The 26992-nt window shown below is 43.1% G+C and overlaps 1 protein-coding gene and 1 long non-coding RNA gene across 2 annotated transcripts in view; one reads left to right on the forward strand and one right to left on the reverse strand.

The window, feature by feature from the left end:
* Positions 1-336: 336 nt before the first annotated feature.
* DYNLRB2 (dynein light chain roadblock-type 2) lies at positions 337-7741 on the reverse strand. Its single transcript, XM_012926668.2, has 4 exons — positions 7635-7741; positions 6037-6112; positions 815-982; positions 337-500 (listed from the first exon to the last, which is right to left on the reverse strand). The coding sequence occupies exons 1-4, from the start codon at positions 7635-7637 to the stop codon at positions 457-459; spliced, it is 291 nt and encodes a 96-aa protein (XP_012782122.1). The 5' UTR covers positions 7638-7741; the 3' UTR covers positions 337-456.
* A 73-nt stretch (positions 7742-7814) lies between these two features.
* The window catches only part of LOC131482192 (uncharacterized), a 164991-nt gene continuing 145813 nt past the window's right edge, over positions 7815-26992 (forward strand). Inside the window, exons 1-2 of the long non-coding RNA XR_009246796.1 lie at positions 7815-7867; positions 12792-12896. This is a non-coding gene — a long non-coding RNA (uncharacterized LOC131482192). The remainder of the gene's footprint in view (positions 7868-12791; positions 12897-26992) is intronic.

A 26992-nucleotide genomic window follows, 5' to 3' on the forward strand; every position in this document is an offset into this window, starting at 1 on the left:
TGTTGCTAACTCCAGGGGCGCGGCACGCTTTGGACTTCCCGCGACCCTGCTGCACCTGGGAAAAGCAGCTGCTGCTTTTCATGTGATGGGACTCTCTGCCCCCTTGTAGGATCCACAGCGCCTGACTTCATCTCCTTGGCAGGTCATGGAAATCGGCCAAATTCTACTTTGACACTTGGTGATGGCTACTTCCAGGCTACAAGAACTGTCACACCCAAAGCCCATCTTCTCACTGGGCTCCTTCAGGTTTGTGTGTTATAAACAACAGAGATGTGCACACCAGGATTTATTATATTGCTAAAGCACAACTTCACAACACAATCAAAAGGGACTAAACGAAACATGTTGAATACTTCTCAGTGTAAAAGTAGAAAAGAATTTCCAAAAGATTAGTTACATTGGAATATAATCGTAGTCATCGACCCAGTCTCGGGGACAGGCTTGGCCACAGGAGGTCTATTCACACGGATTCTGAATGACAATCAGAAGATATTCCTTGTCTAAGGAGAGACATGGACAAAATTAAATCAGCCTAAAAATTAAATTCAACAATAAGCATTTCAGATAATCTGCCTGCTGTTCTCTTTAAAACGTCATATGGGCCTGGTAGAGACCAATGGTTCCTAATGGTTGTACACTGGAATCACCTGTGGAGTCTTGAGGGGAAAAAAAATCCATTCCCCAAGCCCAGCCTCAGGAAGACTCTGACTTCATTTGTCTGGGCTAGCGTCCCAGGACAGGATAACTTGCTTTAAAGTTCTCCAGCTCTTCAAGTGGAAACACATTTTAGACAGGATGTGAAATACCAAGTTACCTGGTGCTACCATGATTTCATGTTTCTTTGATCTGATCCTAAGAAAAGTTAGGTCGTTCTGTGGATCAATATCACGGACAGTGCTCTTGGCTTTCATTGTCAGCTGATGAAGGAGACCTGCGTATTGGACTGTTGTGGAGTTGTCCAAGGTCGTTCGGATTGGAATGCCTGTCAAGAGATTTAAGTTGGGGTTAAATTATTTTTCTGATTATAAAAGTTGTATGGACACTGTAGCAAAATTGGGAAAACATTATTGTAATGAGGAAGAAAACAATGATGGTGTTTATTTCTCACTGGAATCAGGGTGAGTTTATTCCAGTATTTCTGTCTTTGCACAGAGAGACAAACTATACTGAGCTAAACTATATAAGAACTTCCTGCTTTTTTCTTCATTGAAGTGATGTGTTGATGTCACTGCATATCTCACTATTTGATATATCACAACATAAACACTCCCCTCTTCTTTGGTCACCTGATACTTTTTTCTTGCACAGAAAATAGTGTGATGAGAAGTTATGTGCCTAAGTCATTGGGAAAACATGAATTGATTATGCCAAACCTAAGTTAACATATTTTTATATTAAGTGCGTTTACTCAGGTGCCCCCATTATAAGTGGCTCTGTTGTGAAAAGGGCTTGGTCTGGGACACGGTGTTACTCTTTTTTCTGATGAGACCAGAAGCAAAAAGAGATGTTACTACGCATGTAAGAGTGTATCCAGCGGCATTTCAAATTACTTCCTAAATCTTCACATTGTATTTTGAAAAACAGATTTTGCTAGAAAATAGTAACAGATACTGTAGTTTTGCTGTGCACTCCATGGCCTGGATTTTCCAACCCCCGGTTTGAACACCATTGAATGTGGCTACTTTTTGAATGTTCTACTCTTCTATTACATGCATTTAAAAGAGAAGCAATTAATTTAACTGTAAAATTCTAGCCAGAAAAATATGCAAGTATTATTAAATTCAGTTCAAATCAACCTAGCTCAACTCCAGCCACCTGGTTCTCAGTATCTGTTGTATAACAGACACACAGTGAAAGCCACTGTTCTATCTAATCAGAGAGAGCCTTAATATTATTTTGAGAACTTCCAGACACCAAAAGTAACGTGAGGGATTCTATTTGCAAATATGCCTTTAAATTAGGTGGGCGCATGAATTGGCATTGTTGTCAACAGGAGGGTGTAAGCTCATGATTTTTCATCAGAGAATGCCAGAAACCATTAAATAAGATGAACACTTTCAAGAGAGGGTCAGGGTTAGACACTTGGGATTTTGTCAAGTTTTCATGAAACTGTTAGAGATGATTGATTTTGATTTCAGGGCAGACTAACTTCAGGTAATGACTATCTACAGACCAGCTCCTGGTGAATAGTATCAAGACGATAGGTACAGGGACATTTTTGCAATCGAAGAAGTAGTTCTTTTGTATTATGATGTGCTGGCCACCTTCCCCATGGAAACTCTTCAGCTGTCTCCCACACCTGACAGTAAGGTCAGCAGGCAGGGATCTTCAACAAGCAGGAGACAAACGTAGCAAGCATTCAACCTTGGAAGGGAACTTTTTGATGAATGGTTTTATTTTGGATCCTAAATGGTGACTACCTAAGAAGTCTGCATTGCTCAGTGTCAAAACATGACATATACCCAGAATAAATTATTTAACATGCAGATGGCAAGACTATGAATCAGATGCTCAGGCCTCTTTAGTAAGTCGGCTCGTGATCCAGGTGAGTAAATCCAGGCGTGCCGTGCCCCGTGGAACATGTGCAGTTCTCCGTACCCACCACAGGTATTGGAGGAGAAAGAGATCAGTCAGCAAATATTTACTGAGTCCTTGTTGGGTATAATGTGAGGTAATGAACAATAATTTATTAAGAAATAATTTTGTCCCATGATATCAGGTCACCTCCCTCCCTTTGAGGAGCTACTGCTACTCCTGGTTTCCTACGTATGTTTCTAGAGATAGTCTAGGCCTGTTCAAGAATCTACATGTTTTGGTCTATATTCTTTACTGATGTTATTTTCTCTTTGCCTTCATTTTTGTGTTTTTATGTCACACCCTTGGGAAACTATTCAAATCAGTACACGCAGTGCTAAATCACTCATGTAATGACTCCCTAAGCGGCTGTCACCTGGGACGTTCTGTAATACACTGAGAGAAGTCCTGGTGTGATGTTGACTGAGGCTGTTCCCGCCCTTTGACTTTTGTAACCGGGGCCAGAGAACATGTCCCTGTGTTTTCACATTTGGTATGTGTTTCTGGAACAAACTCCTGAAACAGAGCTCCTAGCATAAAATGTCTATAAGGCTTAAAATGTGATGCTGTCAGATTTACGGCACGACGTTCAAAGAGGGCTCTTTACGATCCCAGTAAGCTGGGCTTCATGATTTCAGTTTGTCATCTTCAAGTGTTCATTTGTACTTTGGCTAATATACTGTATTTCAAAATAAAAGGAACTGGCTCAATGGCTGATAAGATCTAATGAAATTCAAATGATGGAATGTTAGAAATGCCAAGAATATTTAAAATTAACAGCTTATGGAAATCAGGCTTATATACTTATAAAAATGTATGCCAGACATGGCTGCCTGGGAGACAAACATACATTTCAAGCACACACACACACACACACACACACACACACACACAGATGCATTTCTAACACAATTTTCACTGCTGCAACGTTGGAAAAAAGGTTTGGTTCACAGATCTAGAGAAACCAATCATTGAAACCTATACCACTTAGCATTGATAAATTAATACATCTACTTTCTTGTCATGAATAGCAAGTATATATTTCAACGACATGGAATATAATGAGATCTAAATGAAAGGGCACAGAAGGACAACCTAATTGTAGATACAATCTGAAAACGGTGACATGGAATTAGTATACTAAAATCATTACAGAGTAGGGACACACAGACACCCTCCTCTTGGTTAAACATTTCTGGTATCAGTTTCATGAGACTTAAGAGAGCTGCAAAGCTGCAATGCAGTAAGTGGCCCCTTCCTCACACGAGTGACTGGAATAGTTTAATTCTGACCACAGAGTTTATACTACATGCTATTAATAAATATCCTTGTCATGTTTTCTGGTGAATAATAATCTGGCTAATAGAATAAATAAGCCTCTCATATATTTGTTGGCTGGGGGCAGGGGGAAGATTAATTTTATTTTCAGGTAAAAATTCTTGAGCATCCAGAAACCTTGAAAAGTGCCCTGAGTCCATACACAACCTTCTCCTGGTGGAGGTTAATTAAAAGTTAATGGGTATTAGAAATAACATTTTGTCAGCTACGGCTAAGAGAAGTATTAATTGAGGAAGCCCCAGGAAAATACAGTAAAATTCACTTTTATCCCTCCACTCAGACAACTGCCATCACACATCCACATATTTCCACAGCATGTATGCATCTGGTTGTATGGTTAGAAGATGATGCTTTTTTTTCCATCCCATATTGTCAGTAGTTCCCCAGGACTCTAAATGTTCTTCCGTGTTTTTGAGAATTGTCTTCATTTTAGTACACACTGCATTGTTAAAAGTCTCCCTGCGGTTGGGAGATTTCTTATTTGTCTGTGCATAGGATGCCTAAGGCAGTATCCTGGCACCTACATCTTTCATTCATTCCCTCATTAGGCTGGATCTCCAGGTGTGGGATCTGAAGATCCAAAGGTGCAGGAATTTTATCCAGCCATGTGGTACAAATCACCAGGATCACACACTTCAGCATTAAATCTTCCAAAGATGCACTCTGAGTTAGCTGTCCTGGGTCTCCTGGACAAATGTTCCTGAACAATGTCCCTCTAAAATTCAAGTCTAACCTAAACCCCACAGTGTGATCTTATCTCGATGCAGTTTTTGTATGTGTACTGAGGTGGATTAAGGTGGGCCCTACTCCAGTAGCGGGGGTCTTGGCAAGCACGGAGAGGAGAATGTCATAGGGCCTGGAGGCTGCGACTGGACCGAAGTGTCTGCACTGAGGACCGCCGGGAGCTAGGAGAAGGTCAGTAACGATCTTTCTGTAGTGACCTTGTTAATGTCTTCATTTCAGACTGACAAAAAAAATTTTTTTTTTTTCTTCAGCACTTGGTACTTCATTACCTAAACTAAAGCATCTCCATGGAATCAGGCAGGTATCCCAAAGTTGGTGGTGTGGCAGAGTTGGTGCCAATACCTGGGCACAGAACCCGTTTACCCAGGCCTACCAATCTGCCAGCGCTGGGCTGTGTCCTAGTGTCATTAGCACAGAGCTAGGCTTCCTGGGAAGGTTGGTTGTAAATTCTGCCTCTCTCTCAAACACTCAGGCTGGCTGAGCTTATTGTATCACGTACACATGTACATGAATTAAAATTTCATGGAAAAAATAATTTCAGTGCAAACTTACTTTGAAATGCATTTTTTAAAATTAAGATGCATTTCTCTATGAACTTTTTGAAAACTTAATGTCTCTGTGTATGGCACGGAGGGTTTTTCTTTCATAAAAATTTTAAAAAATCTATATGCATTAAAACTTTGCACATTCTGTGAAACATTTAATTACAATTCTATTAAGTGTCCGTCTATCATGCTGAGCATCTGAAGTCACCAAATCAGGTAGGTTATTTGCCTTCCCTAACGACAGGGACCTAGCCAAGTTTCTACGTTTCTAGGTTTCTAAGGTGGGTAGTTGCACAAATATTCAATGACTTCCTCATGAATTTTTTTTTTTGAAGTAGTCATTCTTGCTTCAGCAAATGCTCTGGAATTTCTGGCACCTCTTGCCCTGATAGATTCCTGAGTTAGCAATGAAGTCAGCAAGTCAGCTGGGACGTTTAAGAGGTCACTGTCTTGGTGACCACGGAGCAATGTGCCTGAGGCATGGCTATGCACATTCTTCATGAAGATCCTGCAGCGAGCACCAGATTCTGGGAATTACAGATTTCCTGCTGGGAAACCAACAATGACAGTGTCCTTCAGCATTGGAGAATAATTACCAAAGCTCTGAGAAGTACATGGTGGTTTTGTTTGTTTGTTTGTTTTGGAAGACACAGATATTTTTTAGACAGGTCTTGTTCATATTTTTATATCTAGCTATCAGCAGAGGGTTTGGCATATCATAGATAATAAACATCTGATGTGTATATTGCCATTTTAGCTTCAGTGTCTGGCATGTTGGTGTTGAAGTCCCTGGCTGGCCTGTGCACATCCAGGAGTTGGCATGTGACACACATACCTTCTGCGTTCACAACCATCGTGCCAATCACTCCTTTGTGGCTCTGAATCCTCTTCAAGGTTTCCTCCACCTCTGCCTGGAAGAGACCAGGACGGGAGGAAAACACAGGGGTCTTAGTGGTGACCCCAACCTTAAGGAAAGATACCTACTTCCCCACCTGAAGTGCTGCGTGCTGTCACTGGGTGTTTGAAAGACGGCTTGAAAATGGCCATATGCAGCTGCCCACAGCCCTGGTGAATCTCTTTGTTGGAGCCCCTCTACTAACTGAGCACTAACTATCTCGTGGAACCTCCTTCCATTCTCTAGAAAACACTACATCGCAAAGTGTTTACACAACATGACACCCCTCTGTCCGAAAGTTGCCCTTCCAGGAAACCTTATTTTCATGAATGATAACCTACTTCCGTGTTCAGATGATGGTTTGCAGGTGCGTATTCCATACAACATGCATATTGGGATTCTCTCCATAACAACAGAGGGCTCACACTAGGGAGCTGTGTGTTCAACACTGAATAATTGTTAAGCAATTCTGTTGCCATTTTTAAATTCCCCTTTCTGAATAAAACTGATGCATAAACTGCATAGGATCAGTCTTCCCCCTCCCTCTGAAAATGCCAAAAACCAGGACTGACTTCCCCCACCCCCAATACTTCGGAGCTGTTCACGACTGATGAATCGCTGCGTATTCTGAATGCAAACATGACTCTGCAGGATCTCCTGATGAAGGTTCGTTACTTTCTCTTCCGCCCAACATTGTGGGGCGGACATTGCGGGCCTCACAGGCACTTTTCCTCTGTAGCGCACACTGCCCTGGGCACTCACTCCCCTCTTCCACCCCACAGCAGTCCTTCTCCACATTTCAGGAATCATGCATATTCGATGCGTGAGTTCTTGCATCTAAAAGTTTAGATAAGCTAACTTTCGGGAGAAGACTCCGCCTACCACAAATGGAAATTTGGCACTGAGTTTACCAAATAGAGATCGCTCAACAAACAAAATGCATCGAGCGCACAATATTAAATTCTACTTCAATAGAGGCGACAGCTTGAGGTCCACCGATGTGTGTATCTCATTTTGGGAGATCCACAAAGCAGACCAAGAGTTGTGCGAGAATTAAAAACTTCTTGCTCTTTTACTCATCCTGGAGAAAGCTGAGCGCTTAGAACCCTCCTTTTTCTCTCGTTTCTGTAACTTCTCTCCCACTCCTGCTTTCCGTGCCTCTTCTCGCCCTTCCGTCTCTCCTCAGCTCTGGGATGGCCCTCCTCCCCTGCGCCATCCTTAAGCGGTGCCTGCTCCACCTTCCCCTGCTCCTCAGCATCTGGTATTTCTTCTTTCCACTCCCCTCTCCCCTTTACAAACTCAGCCGTCCTTCCGACCCAGGATTTCTTCTTCTCGTCAGCCCCTCTTATTCCCCCAGTTTTGTCTTCCCTGAGACCAAACCTCCAGACACTGTCCCCTTTCCCCCCAATCTAGACATCTTCTTTCCCCTCTTTGGGGTCTGCCCCTCGCCCCTTTCAGAAGCTCCCGGTGCCGCCAGCTCTGCTCCTGTCTGTGGGCGTCCTCGGGGCGGCGGGGCGAGGACCGAGACCCAGATTTACCATCGCGCGGACGCCTAGACTCCGGACTCAAGCACTGCGGCCACCTGGGACGTCAACAACGCTTCCAGAGGTTGCTAAGAGACAAGAGAGGAAGTGACCTCCGGAAGCACCGGGACGCGCCTGCGCACGGCAAGGTGTGGGGGGGCAGCCCCGAGGAGGCGGCATTTCCGCCCTGACTGTGCCCGGTCGCCTCGCGGTTGCCGTAGGCAAAAGTTCTGGAAAGCAGGCAGTGGGTTAGTGTCTAGTCCTGAGGGCCGTGGAGCGGGAAGGGAGGGACTGCGGAGTGGGCCAAGCTCCCCGCCGTGTCATTCGTTCGCTGCTTTCGGTACGCGTCGCTGTGGCACCGGGGCCTAGGTCCCAGGCGCTCTGGCTGAAGGCCGCCGGGCCGCTTCTGGTGTTTGGTGATAAGACTTAGGGTCTTCGTGACGCGTCCTTTAGCCCGCACCCAGCATCTCCCAACCCCGTCGGCCCCCGACCAGTGGAAGGAAAACGGAGCCCCCGTTGACAAGGACAGCTGTGTGTTGTGTGAGAAAGAGGTTCATGTCGAACTGTCCTCCCTCAGCCAAACCGATACAAAATAAGCGGCACCTCACGTTTAGGCCCTCACCCGGCTGTAGCACCCCGAGTCACAGAAGTTGCTCCTTTATCCGTAGTTTTGTGGAATCTATTGGGATGTGTTTGCTGTTTTTTGCTTAGAGTTAGCTGATAACGTCGTTAAGCGGAGCGCTTGGAGGTCCACAGATGGCCGCGCCAGTGCCTTCTGCTGGAATGGCGGGAGGAATGCTGAAGTTACAGACGTCGGGGACGGGCTGAGGTCCCTGGGCCCTTTGGAAGGCCACCCGGGAGGAAGACAGGAACACCTGTGACTGGTGTGGTGTTAGGACTCCCTGGCCTTGGAAATACCAGTGGGACAGCGGCCATGCCTCTGCTTGGAGACCACTCTGTCCTGTCTCCCCAGAATACTGGTTTGTGCCTCCATTTCCACAAAGTGACCTGGCCTTGCTAGTGATGTCAAGTAGGGTCTATGTGAAGGACCCTTGTGAGGAATGTCCTGGGACAGGTTTGAATTTATTGAGTACAGCGAGCCTTGTCAGCTCTGTCCTTTTCCTGGATCCAGGAGCTCTCAGTTCTACTTCAGTTTTGTGGAGGTGATTCTGGTCACTGTAATTTATTATGATTCTTGAAATAAAAACAAAATAGGTGTGTTTGAAAGGCAGGTGGAGGTCTCATTCCTGGTTAGTCCCCAACTCTCTGCAGAGCCCAGGACTGGATTTGAGCCAGAGCCAGAAGCCGGATGCAGCCCATTACCTCCAGCAGTCCTCCTGCCTGCCTCCCTGGGTCGGCTTGCTGCACGTGGGTGCCAGAATCTGGAGCTGGGAAGGGAAGGCAGGCCCCTCAGAGGGGGGTGTCTGCATCACTAGACTATATGGCTGCACCCTGCTGGGAGGTTTCCACTGATTTCCCTGGGGGTGCCAAGCTGAGGTCTTGTGGAAAGGCTAGCTGGAGTTGTGGGACTGGAGTTTTGAGTCTGGCATGTGTGTGTTGTACTGATCTGGCTTCTAGCGGATCAGTTAGCTCTGTTATTCTGCAGTAATGAAAATGCAGAACTGTATGCATAGTGACCCTTGGGCCTGGTGGATGTTTCTGATCAGAGACAGTTGTTGACTGTGCAGCACCATTTGTATTTTTGATGTGAAACCAGTGGCAGTGCATCGCTGCTGGTCTGTTAGTCAACTTCAGTGAAGGCAAGGGGTGTAAACTCCCTCGTTCCTGGAGTCAGGGCGTCAAACTCATTCAGTAGCTGCCAGCTGTGATTAGAAGGAAGCACGAGTATAGCCTGAAAGGCACTGACAGCAGACTGACCAGCTGAGAAAGAAATAAGAAGTAGCCAAACTGATGTTCAACCAACGGCCAAGTGTGCCTTTGTGTGCAGGAAATCAATGAGAAGAATATGAGCTATTTTCTCCTTATCGATTTCCACTCCTAATTATTCCCTCAGAGGTAGCTTTGTTTAATTTTTACCCCTTTTGGGGACTAATGGATATCTGCAGTAGCGCTGTGTAGCACAGCTGGCAGTGTCTGACTGTTCTCTGTTCTTTCCTTAGTACGTGTAAATTCTCCCTTTAGCCCCTGCCCCCTTCTCCTTCTAGCCGCTCACCCTTTGCTGTGAGTCCTGAGAGTGCTAACTATTACTCGAAAATTCAGCACAAGCGTTGCTGAGTAGTAGTTTCTGTAAGTACTCTGATGTGACACCCAAAGATGGGGTACATGCAGGCATAAATTCTGCTTTTCCTCACCTGCAGTGTTGTAAAATGAGCTGGTTTCCTTTTAGGAAGATCTCTCGCACACTCTGATAAGTTGCTACTCTTTTTTTTTTCCTGGTTAAACTCAAGAAGTCCTGGTTATGTCATGATCTTGAGTTTTCTGTTGTAATTTGCTAAACTGCCCTGTAAGGCAACCTCCAGCATTTCTGTACACCAGAAAATACTGGAAACAGAGCCATGGAATGTTATTTCATGTCTGTTTTCTCACCAGGCATTGTTTTCCAATATAAACAGAACAGCTGCTAGCACTGTACTGGTTTTCCTCCAGGAAGTAGACCACACATTCTTCTAAAAATGCCCTTTACATCTGAGGTAGAATGAGAGAATGTCAGTGGTGATGTAAGTATTCCACACAACTGCCCCAATGATGTAGAATTACAGAATTACAGATGTAGGGTTTTAGAAGATCAGCCATTTTTTTCTTCCTTGTTAAAATTAAGCAACCTCTGGCCAATATTTTGCAGGACCCAAGTATTATATAAATTCTGATTTCCCGTAGTAGGATCCTCCATCTTGGACCAGCCAAATGGTTCCCTAAACTTGGGTATACATAGGGTTGATGCTTCTAGATGCTTCCTTCTGAAAAATAAGCTCTTAAAGTTCTGGTCTCTTTCAAAATGAGAAAGATAATGCTTTAGGGTATTAATGAGAGGTTTATGTTATATGGAAGAAATGGCTCAAATCAGGTGCCAAGGTTCACTGTGTTTCTTTTGTCTTTTCCCTGTTCTCTCAGGCTTTCTTCCATTTATTCCTTTCCTCCCCTGTCTCTTTCCTTTTCATGGGTTCCTTTTTTCACCTCTTGCTCCCTGCACTGTTTCCTCACACGTGTAACAGCCTTTTCTTTAGTCACTCTCTTGCTCAAGCCTCTGCTAGGAAGAAGATCCAGAGTTTATTTTGTTAACCTTCTTGCTAAACAACATCTTTCCCCTGTGCATCCTGTTAATAACTTAGCACTCTCATCTACTACATCTCATTGCATTTTTATTGTTGTTGTTTTTGGAAGTTCCCATTAAAAATTTTGTCTTCAGAAAGCAGTTTTAATATCAGCATTTGGCAATTAAAAGATGTTAGTCTCTCAGGGTTGAGCACAACAGTAAATATTTCCTGGTCTATTAATTCTGTTCAAAGACGATGGCAGGAAGGAAGGGTTGAAGGGAGCAATAAATCGTATGTACTTGTGCACCCTTCCTTTTCTCTGGTAATCCAGTCCCCAGAGCTAAAATTGATTTTTCTAAGCTCCCTAGTCCATGTAGTTTTCAATCGAGTTCCACCAGTAAGTATAATAGACAGAAGTACAGTGGGCAAGTGACTGCAATGAGAACTCTTTTGTAACCACCAAACCAGTTTAAAGAATAGCATACTCCTCACAGCCCAAGCGTTTCCACATGGCCACTCCCAGGCACGACTCTGTCCCCCACCCCCAAGTTAGTTATCAACTTTTAGCAAGATGCTTTTTCCATTTAAAATTGCATCAGTGGGATTTCCTAGAATGTAATCTTTTGTTCTGGGCACAATTTGCTCAACATTGTGTGTGTGTGAGAGAGAGAGAATCATTGGTAGTGTGTGTAGCTGTAATTTCTTCGCTGCTGTGCGATAGCCAGCTGTAAGAACGTATACTTTCATTGTTGGTATGTACTTTATAGACTCTGTTAAGAATAATACTTCCATAAGCATTCTCTCATAAGTCATTTATTGCACATGGTCATATGTTTGTTTTGTATATGTATGTAGGGGTGTAATTGTTGGGCTATAGAATATGATTCGTTATCGGTAATGCCAAGCTGTTTTCCACATTGGTTCTACCAGTGTTCCCAGTATTAGTGCAACAGGATTTCTGATCTGTAGTCTTACTAAAAGTTAATACTGTGCAAGTTTTAATTTCAGCCATTTTTGCATTATTTAGTGATAATCTGTTTTCATTTAAAATTTTTTATTTCCAAAAATTTTTTATGCAAAAGGCATACATTTATCTGCATGTGTGTAGAACATATGTGTGTGTGTGTGTGTGTGTGTACATAAATGAGAGAGAGAGAATCTTCATCTGCTGCTTCAACTCTCAAATGCCTACAACAGCTGGAACTGGACTAGGCCAAAGGCAGGAATCTGAAGCCCCGTCCACTTGGGTGGTAGGAAGCCAGGTACATGAGTCATCATCTCTTGCCTCCTAGGGTGTGCTTTAGCAGGAAGCTGGAATTAGAAGCAGAGTCAGGATTTGAACACAGACACTTAGAGATGGAATGTGGACTTCTCAGGTGGAGTCTTAATCCCTGTGCACTTATTTTAGTTTTCATCTTCCTGATGGTTGTTGAAATTGAGCACTCTTCCCCATTTGTTCGATATGTGAACCCTGAAGATAAGCTCTTTGCTGGTTATTTCTGTATCTCTGGATTTACATATATGCTTACACATGTAAATATAAGTATGTATTACTAATCTGTGTTTGTACTCGGGGGCTCACATTCTTTGTGTCATGTAAGAAATGGAATTTCTGTTGTGAATTCTAGTCATGAGTATTTTCTTTTAGGAGGATAATACTTTAGTGTATTGTGTAGCAGACACTTCCTACCTGATGGGCATGAAGATGTTTTCTTGGTTCTCTCATGACATCAGATTGACATATTCCCATTGCTAGGAGCTGAATGTGTGTCCTAAGATCATGTCCCTAATACGACAGTGTTGAAAGGCAGGACCTGTAAGCAGCAGTTCAGGCTGTACAACTCTGCTGTCTTGCGTGGATGGCTGTTTTTGTTGCAGGAGAGGGTTTGTTGCCTTGGGAGTGGGTTAATTAATTCTGACAGTGATTTAGGCCCTGTCTTGTTGCTTGCTCACGCAGTGCTGTCCGGTCCTTCCTTTCTTTCATCCACTGTGGGGTGCTGCACCAACAAGGATTCCACCAAATGCCAGCACTTTGAAACTGGACTTCCTAGCCTCTGCTACTGTAAGTAGTAATTTCTTTCCTTTCTAAATTACCCAGTCTGTAGAGTCCTGTTACAGCAGAACATGAGATGGAGTAAGATGACTATGTACTGGAAAGACCCTTTCTCTGGCTGTCCTGAAGGGCAGCCCCTGGTAGACGCCAGGTTCCATGTGTATGTGTTTCCCCTCCTGGGCCCTCTATCCTGTTGGTTTTAGGGTCAATACCATTTTAATGCCTTATAAATAGTCTTTATGTCTGGGAGAATGTTTCCCTTCCTTGTTATTATTAGTGTTTAATGAAAAGTGAAACATACCTTTTTTCTACATTTCCATACAGTTTTTAGAATAAGGTTGGTATTTTCACAAAAAGATAGCTGTTGTTTCAATGAAAGTTAAATGTTTAGATTGGTTAGGGAAAATTGAAATTTTTGAGTATTTTAATTCACAAACATCACATGTCTTCTATCTTCAATTTTTTCTTCTACTTTTTTCAGTAATGTTAATTTTTGCATTTTAATTATATATCTAAGCTAATATATCCTGGATATTTGTTGGAAATTTTATTTGCTTGTCACTTGTTGGTGTATAGATCAGTTATTTTATACAGACTTTTTGTCTAGCAAACTTCAATTACATCTAATTATATGTTTTAATGCTTTTAGCATGTGTTTAAAATATTTAATCATCTGTTTTATATTTTATGTATTTGTCTTATATATAGCAACATTACTCAGCTTTTTAATTCTGTATTTTAGTCTATAGATGTTTTCGAATTTTCTATATATGTAAGAATCATCTTCAAGTAATGACAGTTTCCCATTATCACACAGATAGTAGAATGAGAAAATATACTTACCACTGTGTTTATGTGAGATTAGAATAACATTGATTAAAAATGACCTAAAAATAGGAGCAGGCATGTGGCAGATTTCCAGCCACCACTTGGGTACTCACATCCTGTCTTGGTTGCCTAGATGTTAGTCCTGGCTCTTGGACCTCCTTGCCAGTGTGCTGCGCCTGGGAGCAGCAGGGCGGAGTGGGGATTACAGGTTCCTCATGGCCGTCACAGAGACTGAAGGGAGTTCCTGACTCCTGGTTTCAGCCTGGCCCATCTGTTGAAGGAATCTGGGGAGTAAGGCAACAGATGAAAGCTTTTTCTTTCTCTGAGGCAGGTTTTGTCTCTCTCACTTGCAGGTAAATGATAATAAAAGGTAAGTGAATAAAAAGATTAGCATTAAAAATAAGCTGACAATATTACAAGGAAGGAAAAGATGCAAATTTAAATTGAACATAACTGCAAATGTTTAAACAAAATAGTGAATAGTACTTTATATGAAAATATACAATATACAAAAAAGAATAATATGGTTTAATGAAGTTGGATTTATTTTAGAAACTCAACTTTGATTTGCTGTCTTGAAGTCAGTTATCTCAAGTGCATTCTATGGCAGAAATAAAACCTTTACTGAGGGACCGGCGGCGTGGCCTAGTGCATAAAGTCCTCACCTTGAATATTCTGGGATCCCATATGGGCGCCGGTTCTAATCCCGGCAGCTCCACTTCCCATCCAGCTCCCTGCTTGTGGCCTGGGAAAGCAGTCGAGGACAGCCCAAGGCTTTGGGACCCTGCACCCGCTTGGGAGACCTGGAGAAAGTTCCTGGCCCCTGGTTTCAGATTGGCACAGCACCTGCCTTTGCAGTCACTTGAGAAGTGAATCATCTGATGGAAGATCTTCCTCTCTGTCTCTCCTCCTCTTTGAATATCTGACTTTGCAATGAAAAATAAGTAAATCTTAAGAAAAAAACTTTACTGAATGCGTGAGGAAGTTGTCTGATTACTCTGAAAAGTAAGTGGTGTCATGCATAAGGTAGGACAGAACTAAGAAGGCAAACAAACATCAAACCAATGGTTTTCTCGTTTTTGCCCCCTTGTGTCTATCCTGGTCATGGATAAAAGACAGCTCTAAACCCCAGAAGAGGGCCGTGGTGTAGGCAGAGAGTTCTGGTGGAACTAGTTCTGGTGGAAATGGGAAGCTCCCGATGCTCTAACGGAGTGGGGAGACATCCCCATTTTCCTTTGTTTTTTCCAGTAGGTGCCCTAGATCCTAGGTCCTCCGGTGGTAGAAGCGATGACGGTGATGGTTGCCCACAGGCACCAAAGCAGGATGGGGGCAACCTTCCTCTTCCACCAGAGAGGCTGTGGTTCCAAGACTGTGGGACAGAGTACGCTGTGCTTGACTCTCTACAGATGCAGTCACAGAAAAGGGGAGGAAGCGTCAGCAGTTTGGCCAGAGCACTAAAAGGCTGGGCGCTCTGGGAGTTTCTGATTGTCAGGGAGAGCTCAGAGAGGGATGTGCCAGGAGAACAACTGCATCATGGGATTTTGGACTCCTGGGCTTATCTCTGGATTACGCATGAGTATTTCTGATCTCCAATTTATGCTACAGACTTTTGAATTCAACTATGGTGTAGCTCCCTGTCCAGGTCCCGGAGAGGTGACTGGGTAGACTAAACATGGCAGGGATCCACACAGTCCTTTGGAGTCTTGCAGAGTGGGCCTTACATTGGAACCGTAAGTCACAGAATCCTGGGTAACGTTTGGGGTGAGAACCACACTGGATTGACTGCCAGCTGAAACAGAAAATGCCAGTATTATTTATAGAATTTAAGTAACACAGCCTCTCATTATAAACTATTAAAACATCCTAGATACTATCCAAGTCACTAGGCATACAGAAGATGTAAAAAAAAAAAAAAAAAGAGCATAAAATAGCAAACACAATTCCCACTAGATGGACCATAGAGCAAGCTGGAGATTGCAGAGGAAAGAACCAGTAAACTTGCAGATAGATAAAATGATCCAATCTGAGCAAAAGAGAAAAAACCTTAAATAAGTGACTTGAAGGAAGTGTGGGAAAATCCAAAAAATCTAAGAATTGTCTTCTTTGCCTCAGAAGGAAAGGAAACACAGTGCAGAAAAAAAAAATTTTGAGTAACTAATAGTGAAATATTCTTTATATTTTAAAATGTACAAACCTACATACTGATCCAGTAAGCTTGGTGAATCCTAAAGAGAATAAGCAAAAACAAGCTATTTCCAAACATAGCCTAACTGAATTGCTAAAAATGGAGAATTAGGAATGTGGAAGCAGTCAGAGAAAAATGAAGCACGGTTTATAGAGGAAAGATGCTTGTGACTGTGGGTTCCTCACTGTACATGTTTCAAAGAGCTCAGAGATAAATGCTCTCAGCCCATGACTGTTTCCAGTAAATGCACCCTTCAGTAAAGTGGGAGGAAACGAAGCCCAATCTCAGACATGAGTCAAAGAATTAGTATTAAAGGGCACAAATGCAAGGATATAGGCTTTAGAACATAGGGCATGGAGGAGGAAGAAAAGATGTGAAAAAGATCACGATAATTGTAGTGCACCAGGCATCAGCCAGTGGTGGTTCTCGTACCACATTCAGCTCACTACCCAAGAGCAGTCCTCGGGTGTCCATAGGAAAACACAGATTATGGAAACAAAAGAAAACCCTGCAAGTTTCAACTTTTTTGTATTGAAATAAGTTTACCTTTTAATTTGATTTTTCATTGGAATTTTTGAAGTACCATTGAATTTTTTTAAATATATATTTATTTTTATTGGAAAGGCAGATTTTTTTATAGAGGAAAGGAGATACAGAGATAAAGATCTTCCATTCACTGATTCAGTCCCCAAGTAACTGCAGCAGTTAGAGCTGAGCTGATCTGAAGCCAGGAGCCAGGAGCTTCTGCCAAATCTCTTAGGTGGGTGCAGGATCCAAGGCTTTGGACTATCCTCTATTGCATTCCCAGGCCAGAAGCAGGGAGCAGGATGGGAAATTAAGTATCCGAATCATGAACCAGCACCCGTAAGGGGTCCCAGCATGTGCAAGGCAAGGATTTAGCCACTGAGCTGTTGTGCTGGGCTCTACCCTTGTATTTTGATAAACACAATTTTGTTGAAACATAAATATGTGTATTTGTTTATGTATTTTGTTTGACTCTTTCTTGATTGGCAGAGTGAAATGATTGTGATAGTTAATATATGGTTTATAAAACTTAGGATATTTATTTTCACAGTCCTTTACCAGCCTACCTAGTCTAGTACAATAAATTGTTCTTCTTGTGAGGGTTTTATAACTTATTTGAGAGAGAGACACACACATAGAGAGATGGGAATGGAGATAGAGCTAGAGAGAGGACTCATGATGGAGATCTCTGTTCACTGCTTCAGTCCCCGCTGCCTCAGCCTGGGTTGTGCCCCAGGAGGAAGCAGGTATCCAGGAACTGAATCCAGTTCTCACAGGGCCCCAGGGGCTTGGCTTGTTTCATAAAGTGTGCTTTAGTGGGAACTGGAATTGGGAGCAGAGCCAGGACTGGATCTCAGGTAGTTCGAGATGGGATTAGGGTGCGCCCAGGGCATCTTAAGTGCCCCCTTTTGAGTGTTTTCAAGACATGTTTAATAGCTGAAAACAGATTCTAATATTGTCTGGGAGCTTAGAAGTATATAAATGTACTCTTTAAGATAGCTGCAACGTGAGATGGGGAGGACACAGGCACCTATCTGAAGGTAAGTTCCTTACATTATTATTGAAGAGGTCAAATGCTAATCTAGACAAATGGAGGGATCTTGGTTCTCTAAATTTATGTATAGGTTTAATATGGCTTCTTTCACAGTTACAGCAAGGAATGCAAAGGGAAGAAAAGTCATTTGGGTAAAGCACAGCGTAGGAGGAATGAACCTAGTGTTAAGACCCATTCTGTAGCCTCAGTGATCAAGGCTGCTGAGGAACAGTGATGCAGCGGAACAGAGGGTCTGGAAGCAGACCCACACCTGTCTGCTAGAGAGTAGAGGCACAAAACCTTTCTCGTGAAGAAGCCTGGCTTCTTCAATAAGTGTTGCTGAAGGCCTTTGCATCCATAAGCAAAAGCAAAAGGTAAAACTCTTATAGGTCAGACTTTACATACATAAAATTAAAAATACACCACATACTTGCATTTAATATGTAAAACTATGCCATTTTATAGTCTTAAGGGAAAAGTAAGATAAAATTGTTATACTCTAGGACTTAGCCAAGACTTCTTACACTTGGCACCCAAACTACTATCCATAAAAACAAAATAGACAAATTAGACTTCATCAGAGTGAAAAACTTTTAAAAAATATCTACTTATTTTTATTGGCAAGTCAGATGTACAGAGAGGAGGAGAGACAGAGAGGAAAATCTGTTCACTGGTTCACCCCCAAGTGGCTGCAGTGGCCAGAGCTGAGCTGATCCAAAGCCAGGAGTTTCTTCCGGATCTCCCACTACTGCTTTCTCAGACCCAGGGAGGTGAATGGGAAGTGGGGCCGCCGAGATACGAACCAGCACCTGTGTGGGATCCCAGTGCATGCAAGGCGAGGACTTTAGCTGCTAGGCTATTGTGCTGGGCCCAGTTAAAACTCTTTGAGAGTCCCTGTAGAAACAATGAAAGACAGACTGTTAACTGGGGGGCAAATATTTGCATACCGTATCTGTTATAAAAGATTCCCATTTAAAATAATTAAAGAAAATAAAAATTTATCAATAAGAATTACAAATGATCCAGTGAGAAAATGGGAAGTTGGGTTTTCCAGTAAAAAGACATGCAGATGGTGAAGGAGCTGGTGAAGGACTTCCACCACTTCGACCGTTTGGGCGTGCCAGGTGAGACTGTGATGAGACTGATGGCGAGCATGAGAGGACGCCGTGAAATGCTGGCGAGAAGGCAGAGACATGGAGTCCCACGCCTGCTGCAGTTGCATTGCGTGTGGTTTCCCTTGTGCTCATCTTGTGTAGGGATTGTTGTGCCTCTTGAAACTGTGGCTTGATGTCTCCTGTCAGTTTTGTATACTTCTTACCATATGTTTTGTTAGTTTCCAGTAGTTAAAAACATGATTTCATGAGTGAATTGGCCGAGATGTGTTTATCATACTTTGCATCTATAACAACTGCACAGTCTTAATGAAAGCAAACAAAATGGAACCACCACCTGCCCTTTACCCTCTCTTGTACCCTAAATGCTGTCTGCTTGGTTCTCACACTTGAGGTCCACGGATAATCACTTAATAGGGGATGTGCTGGTTTTGCTATTCATTTTATTTCCCAACTAAACATTTATTAGGATGAAAGCAATGAAACATTCTCAAGATTCTGGAAGTGAAGCATATAGGATATAGGATGCAGGGGCAGTCTGATTTCTATAGAGGAAGGCAAAGAGTGATGCTGTGAGTTCAGATATACAGAAAGGTAAGTGAGCAAAAGCCAAAATGAGGGACAGATTCCACAGCTGGGCACCGAGAAGAGTTGTACAACATCATTGTAACACTAGTAGATTGTGCAAATTCGCTAATCTCTTATTGTGTTGTTGCTTGGGCACAGTTTTCCAGTATTTTCCATGAATTCTCTCAAATATCCTTAGAACCTCCTGTAGCTTCAGAGCCAAGATGTTACAGAATAATAAATCAGAGTGGTATACCTCATTTGTTACCATCCTGGGATGGCTGTGTCTGGATGACTGCTGTATATGCTTCATGTGACCATGTGGTCCAATGGAATTCTAGTTCCAGCATATAGTCCTTCTAGGGACACAGTAAGTGGTCATGCCAGAAACCTACTTGGTCTTCCTTGTCTGAGTTTCTGTGTAATATGCCAGTTGCATATGAGAGACAGAATGGAAATGTGTGGTCTTGACAAGGAGGCATCTCATCTCCCTACTAGCAGTGGGGTGGGAGGAGACAGCACTCCAGGCACCCCAGGGAGCATCTCTGTAAATTTATCAGCTGACTGCTTCTCTGGCAGTTGACACAGGAATTAGAGGTTTTCTATGAGGCCTGCAAGGAGTCAGGAGATGGTGAAGATTGCCAAGCCTTAAGCCTTGATGATCAAGAATAAGGTGACATAGTTGACTCCTTTGGGAATTAGAGGACAAAGTAAGAATGTGGGGAAGATGGTGGATATTGAAGATCCAAGTTTGGTAGGCAATGAAATGGAGGGTACACTTGGAACTTCCAAGTCCCTTCCAGGATAAATCATGCTGTGTAGGATGATAATCCCTTGAACAGTATTGGTGGAACACTTGAGACAAAACCACTGGGGCTGCAAGGAAAATCACTGTGAATGGAATTAGAGATAGCTTCTCCTTTCATGGTACCCACAACCTGGTGGGGGATGTAGCTACTAAATGATCATTTTAAAAACTGCACCTCAAGTTTCCTCAAGGGAGAAGTATTGGTTACACGTGGGCTCACAGGAGGCCATCTTCATGTACTCTGGGAAGATCCCAGAAGGATGCCCAGAGCTAGTGAAAGAGAAGTTGAGCTCTGGAGGCGAGTTAGATACAGTTAGGTGAGAAGGCATGGGGTAGACGGGTGTGAGAATGGAATGATGTTCCACAGAGCAGTCTGATGTAATTTTAGCTGTGGCAGTAGCCTGCAAGGTGGGTTTTGCTCTAGCAAAAATCTAGTATTCCTTTTGCAAACTGGACGTGGGTACACAACTGGAAATTCAAAGCCTCACCATCAGCTGAGCCACTAGTGTGTCCAGATAGGAGCCCCAGCCTTATTATTTGAAGACAAGAATGCTGTGGCTCAGCAGAGTGACTCAGCCCCCTAGCACCATGGCGGTGGGAGTGAAGGTGGGCACCCTGCTTGTGTGCAGCTCTTGTATGCCGCGTTGCTTTCCCTTGGCAGTGTGCGGTGGGCAAGGAGTTAGGGAAGACTGCTGAAATTCTATTACCCAATAACTCAAGGAGAGTGCGCCTACCAAGAGCCAATTTATTCTAGTATTTGACTGCTAGCCCTTTTAACATGCTGCCAGGGAAGTTTCCAAATCAAGAAAAATAACCAAAAAATCACAAGAGAGTGTGAGAACTATAAACAGCGGGAAATGATTTGTCATTTCTCTCTCAGCCCCATCCCCAGAACATGGATTCTGCCTTGGCTGGCGGAAGGGGATTAGGAAGTGGGTCTGCTGGTGTAAACAGTGCTGTCAAGCCTCCTGACAGGTGCTGGCAGCAGTTCAGGGATGCTGCTTTGAAGTGCTCCCAAGTGTCACTTATGCAGGTGATCACAGATGCGGGGTGAGCACAGAACCGGGAGGTGTGTGTGTGTGGGGAAGGTGTCCGCAGTGCCTGCGCTCAGTCCCAGGGCCCTTTTCTCCAGCTCCACCTTTTCCTCTGCGGGGAGTGTTAGGACTTTATGTCCCAGTGCATTTCACTGCGGATTATTCGGTTAAGTTTTGACCTTCCCTGAAAATGTCTCGATTTAAGAAGCCACTGAATGACCTACATAGACTTGAAATACTTTGAGGGATTTTGAGAAGTGAAAATGCAGTCGCTTGGGGGAATTACTCGCCTTGCCTTGAAGAAGCCTCTAGGTGGTGCTGCTGCGACAGCGATTGGCTAGGTCTTTCTCCTGGCACTGGTCAAAGCCAAATATTTAACTTATTAAATGTCTTCTACTTATGGCTAATTGCTAACATGATACCATTGATAATTTATATCATCACATTTACATTAGAATCTCCTAAGAAGGAACCTGTGTTCATAAATTACACAAGAGAGTAACTGCAAGGGTTGGAAAATATGGCTTTCTGTGGTTATTATTTAATAAAGTTGAAGACTTTCATATGCTGCTGGATTTTTCCACATGCATAAAAGCAAGCTGACTTTACAACGATTTCTTCTTTATCTCCACAAAAGTAGGATGTCAGGCTGTGTTGTACCTGGCAAGTGTCAAATTAATGTTTACCAAAGGAATTGGTAGTTTTCTGTTTCTCCTCTTTTACTATTTATTGGAGATTAAATAATTGACCAGTTTAAGCTTTTTAAAACATTCATAAGACATTGCTGCTGTCTTTGTTCATGAAAAGATTAGGGGGTATTTTTTCTCTATTTCTGAAAATGGCCTGAGGTGTGTATGTATCTGTATATCTACATACGTACTCACTTTTTTTATTTGAAAGCAAATTGGTTTTTGAGGTTAACTCCATTGAAATGCAGGAATGGTATGAAAAATTGCGTTTGATAATTGCTGGAATCTTAATCAAGATTTTATTAAAATCAATATTTGATATGCAGCTCAATTTAATTAAATTAAACCACAGAGAAATGAGTAATAAATGAGTTTGAAAATCAATCACAGGATAATGTATGTTTCTTTTAATTAGTTTAATGTATGACATGTTGGGTGAAGCAGCCACTGACCATGAGGGAAACCAACAAAATCACTGCTTTTGCTTTGAGAAGATGACTACACTCTGTCCCATGCGCTGTGAGGGACCCGGCCTGTGTTCTCGTTTCATTCTAAATCAGTTGCTGATAGTGGGAGTCTTGTTCACTCAGCTTATGATTAGACATAAAAATAAGGCCAGTCATCCTCTCAGTGAGAGTTGCAAGTGAATTTTAATGCAACAGCCACACATCTAAGGAGAGCTATGATCAGATGGCTCATGAATAAGGAGAAGCTTAGCTTAGTTTTTGGAGAAGGGTGTGGGTGGTGGTTTCCTTCCCAAAAGAGGTGGAGTTTTTACAGGCAAGTGAATGGAGACAGAAAACCTAAATGAAAAAGGCCTGAGAATTGCAAACAAACTAGCTAACCAACCAAAACCCCAACTAAACACAAGCAGCTTTAAATTTTTCTCAGTAGACGCAGGATATGGTTATTTTCCATCTAATTTGTGCTCGTTGACAGTGGAAGGAATTTATGGCTTTGATAGCCTCTTGTTCTTACCGAGCTTAGCTGATGAAAAAGTCACGGTGCAGGAGAGGAAGGAGTTGGGAAGGCGCGACTTCTCTGGAGGCGTCTTCACTGGTGGGATGGCAGCACTGGGCGAGTTTGCGCAGACCTAGGGCAGGGAGCTGAAGGTGTTGTTGCTGTACCTCTTTGCCATGAGAAGCTGCAGCTCCCTGGGGAACACAGTCTTGTGGGTCTCAAGTTTGGCAGGAAGGAGTTAACTGATTTGGTTCCTGTGTTACTTTTACTTTTTTTTTCCCTCTCTCATTTCTCTACATCTCCTCAAGTACTTAAAATTTTTATTTAAAAAGTCTATTTTCAGCAACCAAGGTTAAATGAATTTAATTGTTTCTCAAGCATAAAATGGGAAACCAAAACACACCCTCAGAAGTATATGTGTAAAACAAAAGGACAGTTGAGTTAAAAGTGTTGTCACATTTTGATCTAGGGACCTGTTCAGAGATGTTGGAGACATCCTTATACCAGGCTGACACTTCTTTGGGAAATAAAGCCAAGATTAGAAAAGGGTAAAATTTACAGTAGGGGAATCAGTTTTATCCAGTAAAATGTCTACAAGCCGCCTGAAGTCATGTTTTCCATGAAGAACTCAGCTGTTAGCCTGGTGAGCAACAGCCCTTGTGTCGTTTCCAGCAGGCCATATGAAACTGCCCAACTCCCTTTCTGCATTTTCATTTTCCGGTTTACAGCTAACCTTCACAGGTGCCTGAACGTTGCTCTCTCTTCACGTGATCCCATATTCCTCACTTCCAGCTATTTAGAGAAGCCTGTTCCTTTATTTCCAGAGGTCTAGAGAATCCTGATTCCTTCCCTTATTGCCAGACACTGGAGAATACTGATAAGCCAGCAGGCTTGCACCAGAAGGCAGGTTAAACACAAACAGTATCTATTATGGGTTGACAGGACTTTTCCCCACATATACTGTTTTAAATTGCTTCTTTAATCGTATCTGGTGAATTCTCAGCAACAGTACAGTAATTCTAATGAAAAATAAGTCTCTCTTTTAAAAATTATTTATTTATTTATTTATTTATTTATTTATTTATTTCATTGGAAGGCCGATTTACAGAGAAGGAGAGACAGAGAGAAAGAATGATCTTCCATCTGCTGGTTTACTCCCCAAGTGACTACAATGGCCAGAACTGAACTAATCTGAAGCCAGGAGTCAGGAGGTTCTTCTGGGTCTCCCACACAGGTACAGGGTCCCAAGGCTTTGGGCCATCCTTCATTGCTTTCCCAGGCCACAAGCATGGAGCTGGATGGGAAATGGAGCAGCGGGAACACGGACAGTTACCAATATATGAGACCAGTTAGCAAGTTTAGTAAGGTGCTTAGCAAGGCAAGGATTTAGCCACTAAGCCGTTGTACTGGGACCAAAAATAAGTTTTTCAACTACTCCAGGTCTGCTTAACTCCTTCCTACTTCCAAGGGAATATCTTATTATGAAAGTGGTGGTTTGTTTATAGGCAATGAATTCATAGGATTCCCCTTAAATTTCCTATGCAGAAAGTCAGACTCTCCTGTGGCTCTATACTATTTTTTACCCAATGATATTTGTCACTTAGTTTTGTATTATTGCATGGAGCCTGATCTGTTCTTTAGAATAGTACAGGAACACAATCCGTGCATGTATCCAACTACCTTTTGGTGGACAGTTGTATTATTATGTTTTCGTCTGCAAACAGTGCTGCAATATCTTCTTATGATTGTCTTTAGGTTCAAAGTGACTATAAATAAGTAAATAGTTATACCTAATGTTGGGCAGTGGATATTCATCAAGTAGATCTCAGAGAGTAAGCATGATTGCGTTTTTCATGACTACAGTCTTTATCCTCATCTATAGTATAAGTTCTTATTTTTGGTGCAGCTCTGTATAGAAACATGAATCCTGCTTTGCACTTGAAGTTGTAGGTTCTGGGTTATGTTTGTTTGGTTGTTTAATACTATTTGATTCTCTCGCACTGTGAGCCCCTGAAAATTTTTAAGAGGCCAGGAAAGGGACTGTTGCTGAGTTGGAAAATGCAGTGGCTCCATCGCAGAGAGCAGCACCCAGCACTAAGTCATTTCACAACACATTGAAGAGACTGTGACCGCTTCCCCAAATGTGTATGTTGGAACTCAAACCCCTCAGTGGCAGCCTGTTGCAACAGGACTGGCATCCTCATAAGAGGAGAAAGACCAGAGATTTCTTTGTTCGCTTCCCTCCCCGCCTCTGCCATGTCCACCATGTGAGAAGACAGTCTGAATATGATCATGTTTTTTCAGGAAGTGGGGCCTTAGAAAACCTCCAGAACGGCTAGGATCTGCGGCCTGTGGCAGTCTGCTACGGCAGCCCTGGCTGACTGATCCACTGCTCAGCAGGCTAACATAAATACTGTGCAAGTAAGTGGGCACAGCATGGATTACACATAGAATGGAATTCATTCTCACCCTGAAATTCGTGGGTGTCATGATTGACTAAGGTCAGAGAAATGCTTTTCGGGCATTTGTATTCTTTTACATTTTTTCCCCCTGCTTTTTCATCTCTGCATTGCTGGTGACCAAGCTACTTGTGTCTCACTGAAAAGTAAGTATCGCTGCTTATGCTAGTTTACAAACCTGGCATCTACCTTGTTGCTTCAGAGCAGCTGCTGGAGACCTGGGGTTTACTCTGCATCAACAGAACAGAGAACAGCTCCTCTGTAGAGAGGCAGGCTGTGCTGGGGGTGGGCGTTGAATTTCTCTGATGTTTTTTGTTGGCTATAGGATTGGATACTGGTGACTGTCGCAGTCACGGTGGGGAGATGCCTGTCCCACCTGCTGAGTCTTCCCATTGTATCATGACAGCATAGTCACTCCCCACTGTTCATCATTCATTTATTCAGTATCTTATAATGTGCTTATAAGGTGTCTGCATTCTTGTTACTGCAGGAGACATGCAGGTGTCCTGACTTTACCTTCAGGAAGTCCTTAAAAAAGTAGGGAGGGAAAAGATGTGACTGCAGCTAATGTACAGGACAAACAACAACAACAACTGTATAAAGACCTCTGCTCAAGAACTGAAGGGCCTGGAAGAGGGGGAGACAGCTTCTCCAAACCCTGTGAGCTACATTTGTATGTACCATCTCTTTAATTCTCAGACCATCCAGGTGATTGTCTCTCAGTTTTCAGATCAGTAGAAAAGCAGTTCTACTTCATCCTGGTATAGTCATGTGAAAGAGAAAGGTATACTGCCGCAAGAGGCAAGCAGCTGTCCTCCGTGTCAGTTAAACTACCGGGGAAGTAACACCTTTCTGTGCTGCAGCAGTGTCCCAATTGCAGATGCTCCAAAATGGTGGTGTTCTGATGATGTTTGGCCCGAGACCTTTCATTGTCACACACAGTCTCTCTGGTGCCTGGGCCTGGTGGGATGGAAATGGTGGTATGTTTGTTTTTTTTTTTCTTAGTATGGCATTTTTGTGTTCCTTTTCTAGGCTGCTTATACCTAAATATTCAACAAGATTTAAGGTTGTTGAAAAATCCTAAACTTCTCTGACCTTAGGAGAGTATTTGCCATGTTATTTTAAGAGCAAGTAAATGCACATTCCTAGTGTGACTCGAATGGGAACTAAGAAGAAAAAAAGAAAAAAAGAGAGAGAAAGGCACCCACACCCCGTGAGAATTGAGACTGCTATTTCTGCCCCAGCTGTAATTGGGAAATACCAGGGGTCTCACAGGAAATCTTATCTCACCGGAAGGTGATCCTGGCCTCTTGGCTGAAGAGCGGGTGTGCATTCTTGTGCACATAAAAGTTGCAGACCCAGACAGGGCTGGCCAGCTCAGCCTGCCCTCTTCTGGGTTAACCTGCCATTTATTATCATTCACCAGGTGGTGTGAGCAGCCCAGCTTTAAAAGAGAACTGGCTCTTCAGCAATATTTCTACCCTCAAGAGTATGGAGAGAGCGCTCTGTGTTGTGTATTAATCAGAGCCCTCACGACTGGCTTTGAATGGTGTTCAGCATGTCTGGAAATGTGGTGGGTGAACTCTGCCCAAAGAGTGCTCTATTATTTATGACTCAGGAGTGCGTCCATCTGAGACCAAGGCTGAAATGAAAGGACTCAAATACCCATCTTTATGAGCTCGGTGTTCTCTCGGTTTCTGCTCCCTTGGGCACCCACCTTCCCTGTGCACAATTCTCAAATTTGGCACCTCTGGAGAGTATGTTTGTATGTGAAATTGGACTGAAGCGTGCCTTTTTAAGCGCCCCACTCCTTCTGTCTCCGTGTGACTCCTGCAGCGCACAGCACTTCACCAGCCCTAGGCAGATGAGCATGGAGGCTGTTCCTCCCGGACCACCTCCCTTCCT

This window comes from Ochotona princeps, chromosome 16 (assembly GCF_030435755.1).
Source record: "Ochotona princeps isolate mOchPri1 chromosome 16, mOchPri1.hap1, whole genome shotgun sequence".
Taxonomy (NCBI): Eukaryota; Metazoa; Chordata; class Mammalia; order Lagomorpha; family Ochotonidae; genus Ochotona; species Ochotona princeps.

Excerpts from the sequence above, each read along its gene's own strand:
- DYNLRB2 (XM_012926668.2), bottom strand. Across the intron at positions 983-6,036 it reads GATGGTTGTGAACGCAGAAG|GCATTCCAATCCGAACGACC; the intron begins GTATGTGTGTCA and ends ATCTCTTGACAG. Across the intron at positions 501-814 it reads TGAAATCATGGTAGCACCAG|ACAAGGAATATCTTCTGATT; the intron begins GTAACTTGGTAT and ends GTCTCTCCTTAG.